At 35.5% G+C, this 15,537-nt stretch overlaps 1 protein-coding gene across 2 annotated transcripts in view; it reads right to left on the reverse strand.

The window, feature by feature from the left end:
- The window catches only part of CLTC (clathrin heavy chain), a 60,102-nt gene that overhangs the window by 20,877 nt on the left and 23,688 nt on the right, over positions 1–15,537 (reverse strand). For both annotated transcript variants that reach the window (XM_073879510.1, XM_025851061.2), the window contains exons 4-14: positions 14,772–14,933; positions 13,728–13,841; positions 13,140–13,313; positions 9,642–9,839; positions 8,712–8,912; positions 6,520–6,672; positions 5,580–5,702; positions 4,782–4,919; positions 4,425–4,589; positions 4,099–4,279; positions 2,535–2,698 (exon numbers count right to left, since the gene is read on the reverse strand). In XM_073879510.1, the coding sequence (XP_073735611.1) occupies positions 2,535–2,698; positions 4,099–4,279; positions 4,425–4,589; positions 4,782–4,919; positions 5,580–5,702; positions 6,520–6,672; positions 8,712–8,912; positions 9,642–9,839; positions 13,140–13,313; positions 13,728–13,841; positions 14,772–14,933 (1,773 nt within the window). The remainder of the gene's footprint in view (positions 1–2,534; positions 2,699–4,098; positions 4,280–4,424; positions 4,590–4,781; positions 4,920–5,579; positions 5,703–6,519; positions 6,673–8,711; positions 8,913–9,641; positions 9,840–13,139; positions 13,314–13,727; positions 13,842–14,771; positions 14,934–15,537) is intronic.

Below are 15,537 nucleotides of genomic sequence, written 5' to 3' on the forward strand. Positions count from 1 at the left end.
TGCATGAGCCAAATGATGCTAGTAAGACCATTTCATCCTGCTCACGGACTACTTCAAAGGAGAAGTCATAATCTACCAATCTTTGTATTTCTGGTGGCTAACATGTAATTGGCACTTGAATGTTCAAGATCAGAGTATTTTTCTTATCAGAGTTTACATATAACACCAGTCAATTTTCATACACCTAGTTATCTCCAAAAAGAAGTTTAATGACAGTGATGATGAGATGTAGCATTATAGCTACATTCTACAGGCCAATAAGGAAAGTGAATAAAGGGCCCAGTATGTTCTTTCTTACTACTGGGGTGAAAGGTTGAATACAATAGTAGCATCTAAGTACTAGACTCTCATCTCAGGCAGAAGACAAGACACAAGGTTTACCTCTAACTTGGGCTAGGGTTAAAATTCCTTCATCAAGTCAGAAATAACTTAAAACCAAAGAGAAAACTTGCCTGATAGAAAGTGATCACATGTTGACTGCCTCTACCTTATTTCCAAGGCCCACCAACACAGCTGATTAACAACGCTTATCACCTGAACACCTATGGCGTACCAGGTACTTGACTAGATCAACAAAGCTTCTGGCTGGAGACACTGAGGCTGAGGCACATTAGTCAATTTTCCTGAGGTAACAGCTAAACAAATACCGAATGAACAAACAATAGCTAATGACAGAAATAGAATTTAAACCAGGGCTGACTGGTTTAAAAGCCCAAAATCCACATTCATTTCCCTACTCTATCAGACTTGCACCTAATTCACAGTGTGATATGTGGAAGGGGAGTCCTCTTCTCATTAGATCTCAGGGGCTAAGCAACTTAAGGTTACACAATGCTAAAATCCAGAGGATTTTTTTTTGAAGCTCAAAATCATAATTAAGTGAAAATAGTTAAATTTAGCCCCATTTTACATATAAATGACTCAAAAATACAAACCCAATTCTAAAGAAAATGACAACTGAAGCCCAACAGTCGAGAGCTTAGTAACACCGAAAAAGGAATCAGTTTAAGAATCTAGTAGTATTTTTAAAAACAGCAAACAGTACCGATACTCAAAGGAGGAACTGAATTGTTGTCATGGGTACTCTAGTCAAGCATAGAGCATCAGATCTTTCTCATTTGGAGGGCTTTTTGACACCAGAAAGACTTGGGTTCCAATATATTGTACTAGCCAGGCTACTGAGAATATTCATGATGGCCAAGACATTATATAAAGCTATACATACTATGAGGGAAGGTTTATCTTTTAATCTAAAATATAAGGCAACTTCTATATTTTAAGTACCTCATTGTATTAAAACCTCTAAGAGTTTACCGTTTAATCTAGAGCCCAGTAGTAATTCTTCAAAAGAGCAAACAGCTAATAAAACTATAGATTTAGATAATCTATGTTATTTTAGATACAGCATAGGAGCAGGAAAAGCCCATTTTTTCTATTGAATTACAAAATAATCATTTTGGTTTTAGTTTCAAGGTAAAATTCTTCCAAAAGACAAAAAATACTTAAGAACTTTATATATAGTCTCCAGAATCATTTCATATATATATATATATTCATATATATAATTTAAATGCAAAATACAAATACATATATTTTTAAGGGGTAATCTAAGTGTTCTATAGTTTACCTGATTTTTATCGACAACTGCCAATTTTAAAGCTTTAATTTTTTTCTCATAGTATAACTGCTAGATATGAGAATAAGGCTTAAGTTAAGTAAACATCCCTTAGGTATGTTCTGATGAGCTAAAATTCTTTAAACCATTACTCTTCACTGCAATACAGGCAGTTCTCTATAACTAGTATCGCAAAGCTGAGGGGGGTTTTTTGTTAGATCTTATATTCAGTTTAGTGAATTATACACGATTAATATTTAGTTTCTAGAGAAAAGCTAATTTGATGAGAGAGAAACCTGCCCTTTAGATAACAAAACCTTTGTATATAAATAGAGACTCCTGAAAAGGACACTGAGGGCAAACTGATCTTAATCTTTAATAGGAGCATTCCTGAAATTCTAAAGTGACATTGAGAATCTCCAACCACTTTTCAAAATTTTTCTTCCAAATTTCAAGTGGAAGGAAATTCTTTTGACATAGTGCTATTTTTTTCTTCTTTTAAAGAGATGTTTGTTCTTAAGTATCACTTACCAATTCCCTTCCTTATTTCAAAGGAAACCAGAGTATTAAGTTTCGAAGAAATAATTCAGCACATAATTTGAGAATGATAAGAATTTCCCATTTAGGAAAAACAGTATTTTTTTAAATTTATTCATTTGAGACAGAGAGAGAGCACATGCATGAATAGGGGAGAGAGGCAGAGAGAGAGGGAGAAGGAGACTTCCCACTGAGCAGGCAGCCCGACGCAGGGCTCGATCCCAGGACCCTGGGATCATGACCTGAGCCGAAGGCAGACGCTTAACCATCCGAGCCACACAGGCGCCCCAGGGAAAACAAATATTTTAAAACTATGATGAAACCTGTGTAAAACTGCTGATCTTCAACCCAGCCAGAAAGTGCATTACTCAAAACCACTTACCTTGAGAAAATTCTTGACTCGCTCAGGATCATAGCAGTTGCTTTCTCTGCAGATTCTTTCTACTTCTTTGATCTGCCCAGTCTTGCAAGCTGCCTGAATATACTTAAAGTGCACATCTGGGTCCTGACTAAAGTTAACAATGGATCCCAAAAAATAAAAGAGACCTTAAAGAGACAAGTAATTGAAATTAAGCATAGGTGCACCTTTGAAAATGAAAGAACTGAAAAATATGTAAGCAATTAAAAGAAACATGTCAATTATACTGCTAATTTAAAAACCGTTAATACTGAATAGCCCCAAATAAAAACTGGGTTGCTCAAAAACTCAGTAGGAATACTAATTGATCCAGTAATCAGTTCAATAAATGAATATTCATTTTAATCCCTACAGAACAGACAAGTCAATGTTTTCTAGTAGCTGAGAAGTAGTTAGGAGGTAGCTACCTAATACTAAAGCTAATCACACCATGTTCCATATGAGAAATTTTAAATGAAATCATACCATGTTCCATATGAGAAATTTTAAATGAAGTCCCTTATAGGAGGTTTTCCTATATGTAGTTAATAGGAAAAATACAAAAGTGGTTTGAAAAGAATTTAGTGCAATGCTGTCCAACAGAACGTTCCGTGATGATAAAAATGTTCTGTATCTGCACTGTCCAATACGGTAGCCACTAACCATATGCACCTGAACTGTGGCTACAGAACTAAAATTTTAATTGTATTCAATTTTAATTACTTTAAATTTATATATAGCTACATGTCATTAGTGGCTACTATACTTGAATGAACAGAATCAATTTAGTACATAGTTAATAGATGGGAACTGAGAAAATTATTCTTATTCTTTCTGTCTAGAGGACAATAGGACAAAAAAAGGAAAAAAGACGACTGGGGACCATAAGTTTAGCTAATAAACCTAAGCATCATCCAACACTGATTACACTGATACTCAGTGTAGCAGTAATTCTCACATGGGGTGATTTTCTTCCCAGGAGACAGACATTTGGCAATGCCTGGAGACACTTTTGGTGATCACAACTGTTTTAGCTGCTACGGGCATCTAGAGGGAGAAGCCAGGGATGCTGCTAAATATCCTGCATGCACATGACAACCCACCCCCAAACCGAATTATTCAGCCCAAATTATCTATAGTGTAAAAAACCCCAAATTATCTAAAGTGAAAAGGTAGAGAAAAGCTACTGTATAGTGACAAGTCACAAAATGTCCTTGGCTAGAAACATTTGCCATTTTAAGAGTCAGACAACAGAAGTGTGAAATCTTATTATACCCAACTGTTAGTATTTTCATTTTATACAATTATGACAAAGCTACAACATATGTTTGTGTCTTAAAATTCTGCCTTTAATTCATCTATAAAACATCCATGCTGACAGTCTCATTCACTACACATCTCTAGAACCCGACATAAGAGTTGACATTTATTAAATAAAACTCAAATTGTGCCATAAAATTAGCTTGTAGAAAGACAGAATTTCCAACAGGACAAGATCATAATACCCCTCTTGGCTCTCTTAATTAAAAAAATTCAAACTCTTAATTACCTTCAAAACTCTTAAAAGATTCAAAAAGTTCAATCAGAGATTGAGTTGACAGTTGTTCATGATACTTCGAAGCCACCTGAACACAGATCTGCAGATTCTGACGAATATTGGCAGACAGCATGGCCCTGAGGCATTCTAGAGAGTCTTCTACTGATAAGGACCCAAAGTAATTCACTAACCACTAGAAGACAAAATAAACAGGTAAATAAATACATAAATGAAGTAATATTGAACCGAATGATGGAATGAAATTATCAGTACTACACACACATTTTCAGTATACCAATCAATCATATCGTCATCTGTTAGGTAAGAGACTACAATACCTCAGGGTTAAGAAGATGGGTGTGAACAACTGCACGCTTTATGTCATATAAATCAGTGAAGTGTTCTAAAGCACGCTGCAGCAGACCAGCCTTTTCACACAGCTGAGCGATATGAGCCCGGTCATAATGCGTGAACATCTGATTCCCTAGAATAGCATCTGCAACCTATAAGACCACAAATAGGACAGATTTATTTTATATCCCATTTATATAATTCTATATCCAAATTACATACTATTCAATAGTGAATAAAGGAGAAAGTAAAGGCCATCATAGTAGCTTCAAACAGCTTAATCTAAGAAGCTCTCAATAACTACTAGAACGTGGAAACATGCCTAAAAAGCAAGAAAAACGTACTTGAGGCGCATGCATGAGGTTCATCTCAAGCAACCGTGTCTGTAAAGGACCTTCAGATGGGCGATTATTCTTCAGGGCATCAAGCAAGAATGCTGTACACTGTTGAATTAGATTGTATTCCATAAAGACATCTACAATCTGGAAAAAAAGGATTTAAAGAGAATTGTTTTAAGATGTTTAAAACTTGCTTTACAATACTGTTGACAATTTGTAAATGAGATGGAAATTAAATATCAGTTTACATATAAAAAAACTGCCAGACCTAATCCCAGATTTAAATATCATCTGTACAATTTAACTTCATAATTTAAGAATAAATTTTTGTCTTCTGCAGTTCTTTTTAGTTCTGGTAAAAAAAAAATATTTTAAGGTACTATATATAATAGCAGAATACAATTAAAACAAGAGTTTTAAAATTCTGATGAACTATTTAAAATATACAAAATATGAAGGAGTCTGTGGTCCCACTTCCTATATGCATCTCTTCCTTCACCCAATGGCAGCAACCATCCTTTCTATTATTCCCATATTTTTCATGTATATATATCTCTAAACAAGATGGTTGTTTGTTTTACGTGTTTTAAAACTGTATGTAGGTGGTATTTTCCTGTCCATTCTTCTGCAACTTGGGTTTTTTTTTTTAATACACTTGAGGTTTATCCATGTAGACAGACACAGCTCTAATTTCTAAAAATTGAAAGGTTAACCCATTCTTCTCCAAAGCTGTTTAAACCCAGATCCACCCCATTCACTTTTTAAATCAACCTCTACAGAAAGAATACATTTTAATGCCTTTACCTGTGTGATATCAGCAAGAGGTTCTTCATCCTGAACTAACATTTGGGCAAACTGCTGTCCCTGATCTGGACTGATACGCATGACATTTCTCAGCAGAAATATCCAGTCTGGAGTATATCCAACCTAAAATAGACAAAAATTTGCAACTTTACTGCAAAGTTTCATTTTTATATCATTTAAAGGATTTTTCTACAACAGATTTTTGCTAATATAGAACTACTGCAAGTACAAATTCAGTTTTAACATGCTCAATTTGACCTTGGTTTATATTGGCAAACAGACACCTTGGTGATAACATATTTGAATGGAAAGCTATAAATTTTTATAACTGACTTACGCATTTTCAATGAATATTTCAAAGTTTCTTCTAAAAGGTAAATAGGCCCCTGACATCTTAAATTCTGAGAAGCTAGAGTGCCTCCTTTTTTTTTTTTTTTTTTTTTTAAGAAATCTCTCTACCCAATGTGGGGCTCAAACTTGACCCCAAGATTAAGAGTCTCATGTCTAGGGGCGCCTGGGTGGCTCAGTTGTTAAGCGTCTGCCTTCGGCTCAGGTCATGGTCCCAGAGTCCTGGGATCAAGCCCCACATCGGGATCCCTGCTCAGTGGGAAGCCTGCTTCTCCCTCTCCCACTCCTGTTTGTGTTCCCTCTCTCACTGTCTCACTCTGTCAAATAAATAAATAATATAAATAAAATAAATAAATAGTATCTTTAAATAAATAAGAGTCTCATGTCTACCAAATGAGTCAGCCAGGTGCTCCCACATGTCATTTTGGAATAAGTGTAATTCTATATGTGAGAGAGATAATAGGGTTTTTATACTTTTTCAAGTAAATCAAAATTTAAAGAAATTCACTATTAAACTTACTGACCATTCCTATAGGTGAGTTTCTCAATGTTTTAATGAACGTATATTGAGAACCTATTTCACTGAACTCACTTTTTTAGCATATAAAACAATCTTCTGGACTTGACCTGTTTCTGCAAAGCACTGAATGACTTTATTTGGGACATTAGCCCGCAGGTACACACTAAGTGCCAATGTAGGGTCCACAGATTTCACAAGGTCACCCAGTTCTTCTGAACATTCCAGCTGTCCAAGGGAAAAAGAGATTGTTTAGTAATCCATGAGCTATTTTATAAATGAGCAGTTGGTATTACTTCCACTATAAATAATATGACAGGCACTTACTCAATTGTCCCAGAATATATAATAAATATGCAAGAGTTGTGGTTAGTAAAGACTCTTGATCTTGTATTCACAGCACTGTCTCAGTAGAATTCTCCACACATCCTACTTAAGGATAAAAAGCCCACCAAGACTTTATATTTATAGATACAACCAACTACTTTGTTAGGAAAGGAGGTACTTAAAAAGCAGAATCCTGTACTTCTATCTATTATGAATATTCAGATCATCAGATCCACATGGCCCCAATTTTTCAAAAAAGAATTCAATTTTTAATGTAATGTTATCAAATGAAAATTTTTTATTTAAGGAGCCAGAGGAGGCTTACCCTAAGGACCCTTCTTAAAATTAAGGTATGATTTGTCTAAAGGATCTAAGCTCCATTATCATTCTGACTTTTAGATCTAAGGTCACAAAGCAGAACATACTAATTTTCAAAGGTCAGAGATTAAAACTTTACAATTTTTAGGTGGTATACAAGCAGATACCCTCCTTTGCACTATTCAACCCGAGTTAGTCAGCTGCCCAAACTGGAAAACAGCTTCCTTAAGAGTTTTGATTTATATACTAGAGTTGATTTTCTACTTTTAATGGTTGTCAGAAAACAGCATTTATAACTAAAGGGTTAAAAGTTCTACCAGAGTCTATACCTCTTAACTGAACATGCTAACTAGTATAGAGTTGACCAGTGTGTCCCTTTTACCATAAATCAATCCCATATGAACATTCACAAAAAAAGGTAATGATATCCAAAAAGCTTTCACACAGCTATACAGGTCAACCCAGTTACTTTGGCTATTCCCATCCTCCCTTAACTTAAACAATTAGGACGGACCTCAAATACTCGCTAGTGTGGCTAGTAACTATTCTTCAGCAGAGATTCCTGTCCAAGCATCCCCAACTCTGAAGCACTATTCTCCAGTATCCTATAAGACTGCCAGAAGCTGGGTCAAGAAACAAGGACTCAGAATTAGTAATGTAAAAATATTATCAATATACACTAAAACTGAAAGGTATAATAATACTAAAAGTTATTCACTACTCAAGAGTATTTTAAACAGTACCACCTCAATTCTTGACAGTGGCATACACTAGGGTAATTCACTATTACTACTTTGTCAAAAAAGGCTTTTTATGGTGGTATGAAAGGAATAATGCCACCAAGGAACTGTTTAAACTTGTTAGTTGCCTTACAAATAAGCAAAATTTTCCATAATGTGCTCTAAGAAACACAGTACTATTAGCTGCTCTGTATAAAAAGCATAAGAAAACCCTACAGTAAAGAAAGCCGGTTAAGAACAGATTTTAAAGACGCACATTAAAAAAATTTCAAGAAACTAGTTAAATATTTTTCCATGTAACGCCAATTAACATTCTGTGAAATCACTTTGGGAATCCCTATCACTGCTAATTAGACAGCCCTGATGTCTTGTATCCTATCAATGACCCAACATTTTATGTTTCCCTTGCACATCCTAACACTTGTTACTAGTAGCAAATACAACAATTCTGATAATACCTGGGAATTTCTAAAAGATGCGGTATCAAGTGTGGGATGTGAGATACAGGAATATACCCTATGTCCAAATGAGTGTTACATATGTTGACAAATATGAATGTATACTCAAGTAAGCGTCTCACACCAAACTTTTCCTAAAGCAAAAGGATAGCAATTTGCTTCCATGTTAGTAGTTTTAAGCACCAAGCAAGAATCCTGGATTCCATTCAAAAAACTGAACAAAGATACCCCATCTCAACAGGCCATAAAAAATAAATACATTCTCAAAAGGTAGTAAGTTACTGCATCTCATACAATCTGTCCTTGTTCTATTCCTACAAGCAGTAAATAATGGACATTTTGGTGCAGCCCAAATGTTTCTAACTTACTACCACGGTATTTAAATACAATCAAAGCAAAAGTATGTTAACATAAGTCAATATACCTTATCTTCTTTTAACCATTTCTCCAAAAGCTGTTTCCGCCCTTGCTGAAGTACAGGCCTACACAGTTCTAGGGATTCATATTTGTTTAGCTGACCCTGGTCCAAAAGGATTCCAAAGTACTGAAGTAGAGGAGAAGTTTGACCTGGCTGGGCTGGGACACTCTGGAACCGACGGATGGTGTCTGGGGTACGAAGGATTCCCTTTAAGAAAAGGAAATGTGAAAGACTCCTTTTAAAGGTGATCCAACATCACCCTAATAACTCCAAGGATCTCTTGGGTCAATCTTAAAAGCATGATTTCATCTACCAATATAACAAATTTCAAATCTTGCATACACTAACTAGCAAAGATTCAATGTTACATGTCTGGTTCAAGGTTATGAGATTATTCAGAATCAGAAATATACCAATCCAATTACAATGCCAGTGTGTAAGAGAATAGCATAATCGTAAAGTAATTATGGCTAGCTTTTGTTCCAGGTTCACATTAAGTGCAAACTTCAAAATAACGGATCAGGGTGTAGGGTGTTAATTCAGTCCAACGTAATACTAAGGTGATGAGAATAAATTCTGCTAAATTTCAGACAAATCTTCTTACCATAAACTAAACAGAATTTAATTTTCAAGTTTAGAAATAAAATCAGTAGTTATCATTGATGAGGGTAAACAGTGTTGTAACTAAGTAACTGAACATTACATATATGTAAATCATAACTTGCTAGATTCTAGATTCTACATAATCTTCTGACACTGAGTTTTAAAAAGCTAACCAAGTCTAGAGGCACTGTCAAGTAACTTATACTACAGGAAAATGCAACCTAAAAAGGGTTAGTTTCTCTGTGAAGAGTTGGTTCCACTTCTAACATTATTAGAAATAGAACATATTAACATTAATCCAATCATGGCAACTTCATTTCCGTAACTATTTACCTTTGGTGCATTAGCAGCTACCTTTGCTGCCTCTGAGTAATTTCCCTGGGCAAAAAGAGCATTAAATTTCCGGGCAAAGAGTTCTTCAGCACCAGCTAAGTTGTTACGTACAGCCATTCTCAGAGCCAAATCAGGATTTTGTAGGACGTTGGTGATATAAGGAATTATGTTTTCTTCTTCCACACATACTGACAGAACCTGAAATTTAAAGATTAATGAATAGCTGCAATGTATTCATTTGGATATCAATGATACCAAATTTGTTTAGAGCTGTTTACTACTGAATCATAAAGGTAATGAAATTGTGACAATTGCATTCTTTTTGCCGTAAAATAATTTTAAAAATTTAGGGGCACTTGGGTGGCTCAGTCAGTTAAGCATCTGACTCTTGATTTCAGCTCAGGTCATGATCTCAGGGTCGTGGGATCGAGCCCCGCACTGGACTCCGTGCTGAAGTGTAGAGGCTGCTTTCAGAGTCATTCTCTCTCTCTCCCTCCCCCTCCACTCCTGCACACACATGCTCGCTCGCTCTCAGAAGCGGGGGAAAAAAAAAACACCCCAGGAGCAAGAAGACTAAGGGCTGCTAAGCCATTTTGGGATTCTTAAAATATGGCCATATAATATACCACCTACTTCATACTATCTTCATACTGTCCAAACTAATTGCTTTGCTATCATCCATTCATTCTTATCATGGTTAATATCAAAGATTAAGGCTCTCCCATTTAGTTGAGCTCTGAAAGGCAGCTCTCCATATGGCTTATTGATTCTTAGGAGAGAGTCTGGACGATCTACAGGACTATGAAAAAGATCTGCAATCTAAATGAAATATAGGGCTCACCTGGAAGAAGTTTAAGGTATACGCCTTTTAACTCTAGGATTTTTTTTTTTAACAAGGATTTTCAGTAATTTTAATTACATTTATACTCCTAGAGGCCAGATTATATATTCAATGAGGGGAGGGATCACGGAATCCTCATGCACCTAAAATACTGCAATGTATGCAGTAGGAGCTTAATAAATGTAGCCATCAGTAAAGAAAACTTTCTAACTGCTTTTTATTTGGAGAACAGTTACTTACCCTTTCTCCTCCTAAAAAAAAAAAAAAAAAAAAATCACTGTCACAGAATGATGCCCTACTTGCCTAACATCTAAACTACTATCAATGGACGTGAGGCAAGGGAGCCGTCACTTCACCATCTACATATCCATTCCTCTCCCCAGCACCAGAGCTGGTTATACACCACAGCTTACAAACTACTTATACTATCCCAACAGCACTTCTCATATAATTTCTCATCTGTTTCTCAGTCACTATTCCACTAAGGACAGGGACGTATCTTTCCTTAGTTGCATTATTAGCACCAGCGTTTTGCCTGAAATAAATGCTTGATATTTGTTAAATGAAAATGGGAAATTTCTGTCCCAGTACTAACAAGAATCAATACAATCTGAGAACTCAATAATCAAAGAGATAGGTAACAGTGTACCCTGCCTATTCTATTTTTCCTTTTGAGAAAAATGAAGAAATTCTAACTTCCAAATGCTTTAACTTTTACAGGCCAGACCCCCTCCGGCATCCCCAAAGCTTAGGCTATCCTGTTGCCTCATGTCATTCTACTACAAATTAAGACATTAAAAGGAAGAAAAGTAATTACTTGTTCTTTACAGTCATTTAAAGCATTCCAGACCCTCACCCTTAATTTAGTGCTTAGTTCCCAGGAAAAATAAAGAAGATGAACAAATCCAGTTCCAATTACACTGCCTGAAAGCTTCCTAATGATTGCTACACCTTTGTCTTCCCCAAACACCAAATCCACAGATTCATCTTTATCCTATTTTAGACTGTTCTAGCAGATTTCTAGCAACCAGTACTCAAAATCTATAAGGGACAGAGAAGGTTCCTCTACCTCTGAAGTACTCACTCAGTTCTACCAAGTTCAGAATTTAAGTTAGATATTGGCAATAATTTTCTCTTGATAGCTTTTGATTTTCAAACCAATAGAAACCACAAACTCATTCCTTCAGGGCATATGTCCAGCTGCAATTGACTTTGATCAAAGACCAAAGGAAATGCCTTGAGGCCTAAGGTCACTATAAACACCCATCTCCCTACTCAAAGCAACTGGCACAGAAAATTTCTTGGGAAGGAGAATAATCAATAAATTCTCAGAATCAGAGTTATGAACGGCAAATATATATGGTGAAATTTTCCCAGATACTTTATTACCTTAAAAATATCAGCACAGTAGCAGAAATGAGGAAGTCTTTAACAACTTCATAATTATCACTAACCTAGTTCACCTAAAGGCCAATTCATTCCTGATTTTTCCGAGAGAGACCCATACAACTGAAAGCTACTTAATTTTTAAAGTTGCTTTAGTGCCAAGACACTGACTGGTACAGAAATACAATTAAAAGGAAAAGCCCCTTTCCTAATGAAGAATAGTGACTGAAGCAGTTAAACAAGCAACTGTAATTCATTGTGATAGATGTAAATGAGGGCTACCTATATTCTAAGGGTATAAAGCAGAAGCACCTAACCAGGTGTGGAGATGAGACAGGGAATGGATAGACAGGGAAAGACCCTTTCTCTATAGTATTAGTCTCTTTATATACATACCACTTTCCAGAAATTAACAGAACAAAGGGGGGGAAAAAACCCCTATCTACTTCCTCTGCTTACTATCGGGAAAAATACTAATTCGAAGAAAAACTCGCAAAAGGTAAGACCAGTAACAGTACTGCTTGAAATTTTAAACCATTTTTTAGAAAATAAGATAACCTCCGGGTGGAATATTTCTGATCATGCTAAAATACTAAGAAAACAGAAAAAGGATCACTTCCGACAATTTCGGAATAGCTAATATTTTCCCTATCTAATTGGATAACTTTCCAGGTACCCCGCAATAGCTATTATAAAATATCACTTTCCAACATTAAATATTTAATAATAATTAAAGAGTTAGGAAAAGAGATGTAGGAAGAATTCTCTAGTAGTTAACTGTCTTAGCAAGAAAAAAAAAAGAAAAAGCATACCACCTGTCAAATGTGACCCTAATAGCTTCTTTGCATGTAGAGTCATTTTTTTTTCAAGATTTATTTATTTATTTGAGAGGGGGAAAAGGGTGGAGGAAAAGACTCTTCAAGGAGACTCCCTGCTGAGTGCAGAGCCCAACTCGATCCTTGGATCCCACAACACATGAGATGGACCTGAGCTGAAATCATGAGCTGGACACTTAACAGACTGAGCCACCCAGGCACCCCAAGAGTCATTTCTTTTGACAATGAAGACAGATAAACACAATCCTAAGTGGCTATATGTTAAACAGCTTCTTCTCTGAGGCAGGATCAAAAAGAGACTTTTTTTTATCATATGCTTCTGTATTTTTATGTATATATTATTTCTGACAACCAAACCATTTCCTTTTTGGGAAGAAAAAGAAAAGTTAACAGTAGTGTTATTTCACTGCTTAATTTGTTTCGAGATTTCCTTACTTGTCCCTTTCTGTTTACTCCAATTATTCCAGCTGTGGCTTCATGAGGTGCAGTAACAAAGATTGTTTCTCCACTGATTCTGTTCATGTAGATACAGGTACCAGTCTCAAGATCATAGAGGTGGATATAACCATACTTAGTAATCAAGAACACTACATCATGCTTTTCACTGATCTGTATAAAGAAAATCAACATTTCAGTAAAATCATGAATCTACAAAGAGAAAATTCAATTCATTTGAGAGGTGCTAAATTCTAGAACTTTGACAAGAGGTTTATGTGAAAAAATTAATACATATGGTTTCCTCATTTTTATAGCCATTTACTATCCCAAGCTCTCACAGCAAACAAAGAATATGGATAAAATGTATAAAAGGGAAAATATAATTTTGAACTTAGGATAACCCAGTTTATGCATTACATGAAAACTAAGAATATTTCTTTACGAAGTTTCACTAATAAACTTTACTACTGAATAAAGGGTATTTTTCTAAGCACTACTAAATTATATTGACTGTGAATAGTAGTTTTGGTATTAATTTTGTTATCAGGAGAGATTTTAAAAGTCCATTTGTTTTGCTTAAAATACCTGCATTGCAACAGGAAAGTCATTTTGTGCTTCTGGAGGGAAGAAAACATCCACTGCCTTCTTTGGAAAGGGCTGGTTTCCTGTAGGGGGTGTGCCAACTTCAATGATATGTAACTGTTCAAAAGAAAATAAAATTGATACAAATCTCTCTCATTCAGCAGTTGATCACAGCAGCTTTATTTGTAGCCCCAGACTGGAAACAACCCAAATGTTCTAAAATAGGTGAATATTAAACTACAATACAACTATACCATGGAATACTCCTCAGTAGTAATAATAATAAAAAAAAAAAATTCTCGTGGACATTATGCCAAGTGAAAAAAAATGCCAATCTCAAAGGGTCACATGCTATACAGTTCTATTTATATAGAATTCTTGAAGTGACAATATTATACAAATGGAGAGTATTAGTAGTAGTTAGGAGTTAGAGACACTGGGGAAGAGGGGAGGACATTGGGGAAGAGGGGAGCAATTGGGTGTGACTTATATAAAGGAACAGCTGGGGGGAATCTGTGGTTATAGAACAGTATATATCACGAATCTACTCCTGTTAAATGACACAGAATGATACAAATGTACCAATGTCAGTTTCTGGTTTTTCTACTGTACTATAGCTATGTAAGATGGTATTACTCAAATTGTGGTCCACATCTATCTAGTCACCTAGGGCATTTAAAATATAGGTTATGGGCTCCACTTACTGAGTCAGACTCTCTAGATATAAGGCAAACAAATGTACATTGTAGCAAAGTTGAAAAACATCAAATTAAGGCCTTTGGTAAAGACAAGCAAAATAAAGTGTCACTATAAACAGCTGATATAAAAAGTTGTTAAAGAACATTATTCATTTTAGACAAGGATCATAAGAAAATTTTATTTTAGATAAGTATCACTAGAAACAGAATTTAAACAAACTAAGTCACCTCAAATCTGAATATTAAAAATAAATTAATGAAGGGAGAAGACTATTTGAAATTAGAGGACTAATTAAATTAAAAGAGAGACAAAGACAAGTTCTCAATAATTTCCAAAGCGAAAACTTACCTTCCCTCCAGCTTGACCCCGTACTGCAAAACAAAATAACGTTGATTCTTCTGCATTTCCTTCCATCTTAAATTGCGCGAAACTAGCCGCATGTCCTTCAATGGGCTGAGACACTTTCCTATCTACAGAATATAACTGCATAGCTCCCACCACACGATTTTGCTACAAAGGATCAAAGAGAACGAAGTTTGGGGACCCAATGAATCTATAACTCCCAGATTCATCAACCAGTAAAATAATTAAAATGCTTCATATCACCTTTAGCAGGATTTGTAATTCTTTATAAATTTAGTCTCTCAATGTAGATTTGATACCTCTTAATTTAAAATCTGGCTCCAACATTATCTTATTAAAGCTTAACATGAATATTTAAAATGTGCCTCAAAAACAACCACCTCTTTACAATTATCTTGAAAAAAAAAATCAATTGGTAAAAGAGTATTCTGAAAATGTACATCAGTATAAAGCCATTAAGCTAGCAACCTTTATTTCTTAAAAAAGACTTTCAAAATTAAGTCTGATTCGGGGCTCCTGGGTGGCTCCATTATTAAGCGTCTGCCTTCAGCTCAGGTCATGATCCCAGGGTCCTGGGATGGAGCCCCGCATCAGGCTCCCTGCTCGGTGGGAGGTCTGCTTCTCCCTCTCTCCCTCACCCTCTCCCCCTGCTTGTGTTCCCTCTCTCGATGTCTCTGTCAAATAAATAAATAAAATCTTTAAAAATAAATAAATAAGTCTGATTCACCAGGATTAAACAGAGAAGACATAA

Source organism: Callorhinus ursinus, unplaced genomic scaffold, assembly GCF_003265705.2.
Source record: "Callorhinus ursinus isolate GAN/ISIS: 27379988/994484 unplaced genomic scaffold, GSC_fseal_2.0 scaffold34, whole genome shotgun sequence".
In the NCBI taxonomy this organism is placed as follows: domain Eukaryota; kingdom Metazoa; phylum Chordata; class Mammalia; order Carnivora; family Otariidae; genus Callorhinus; species Callorhinus ursinus.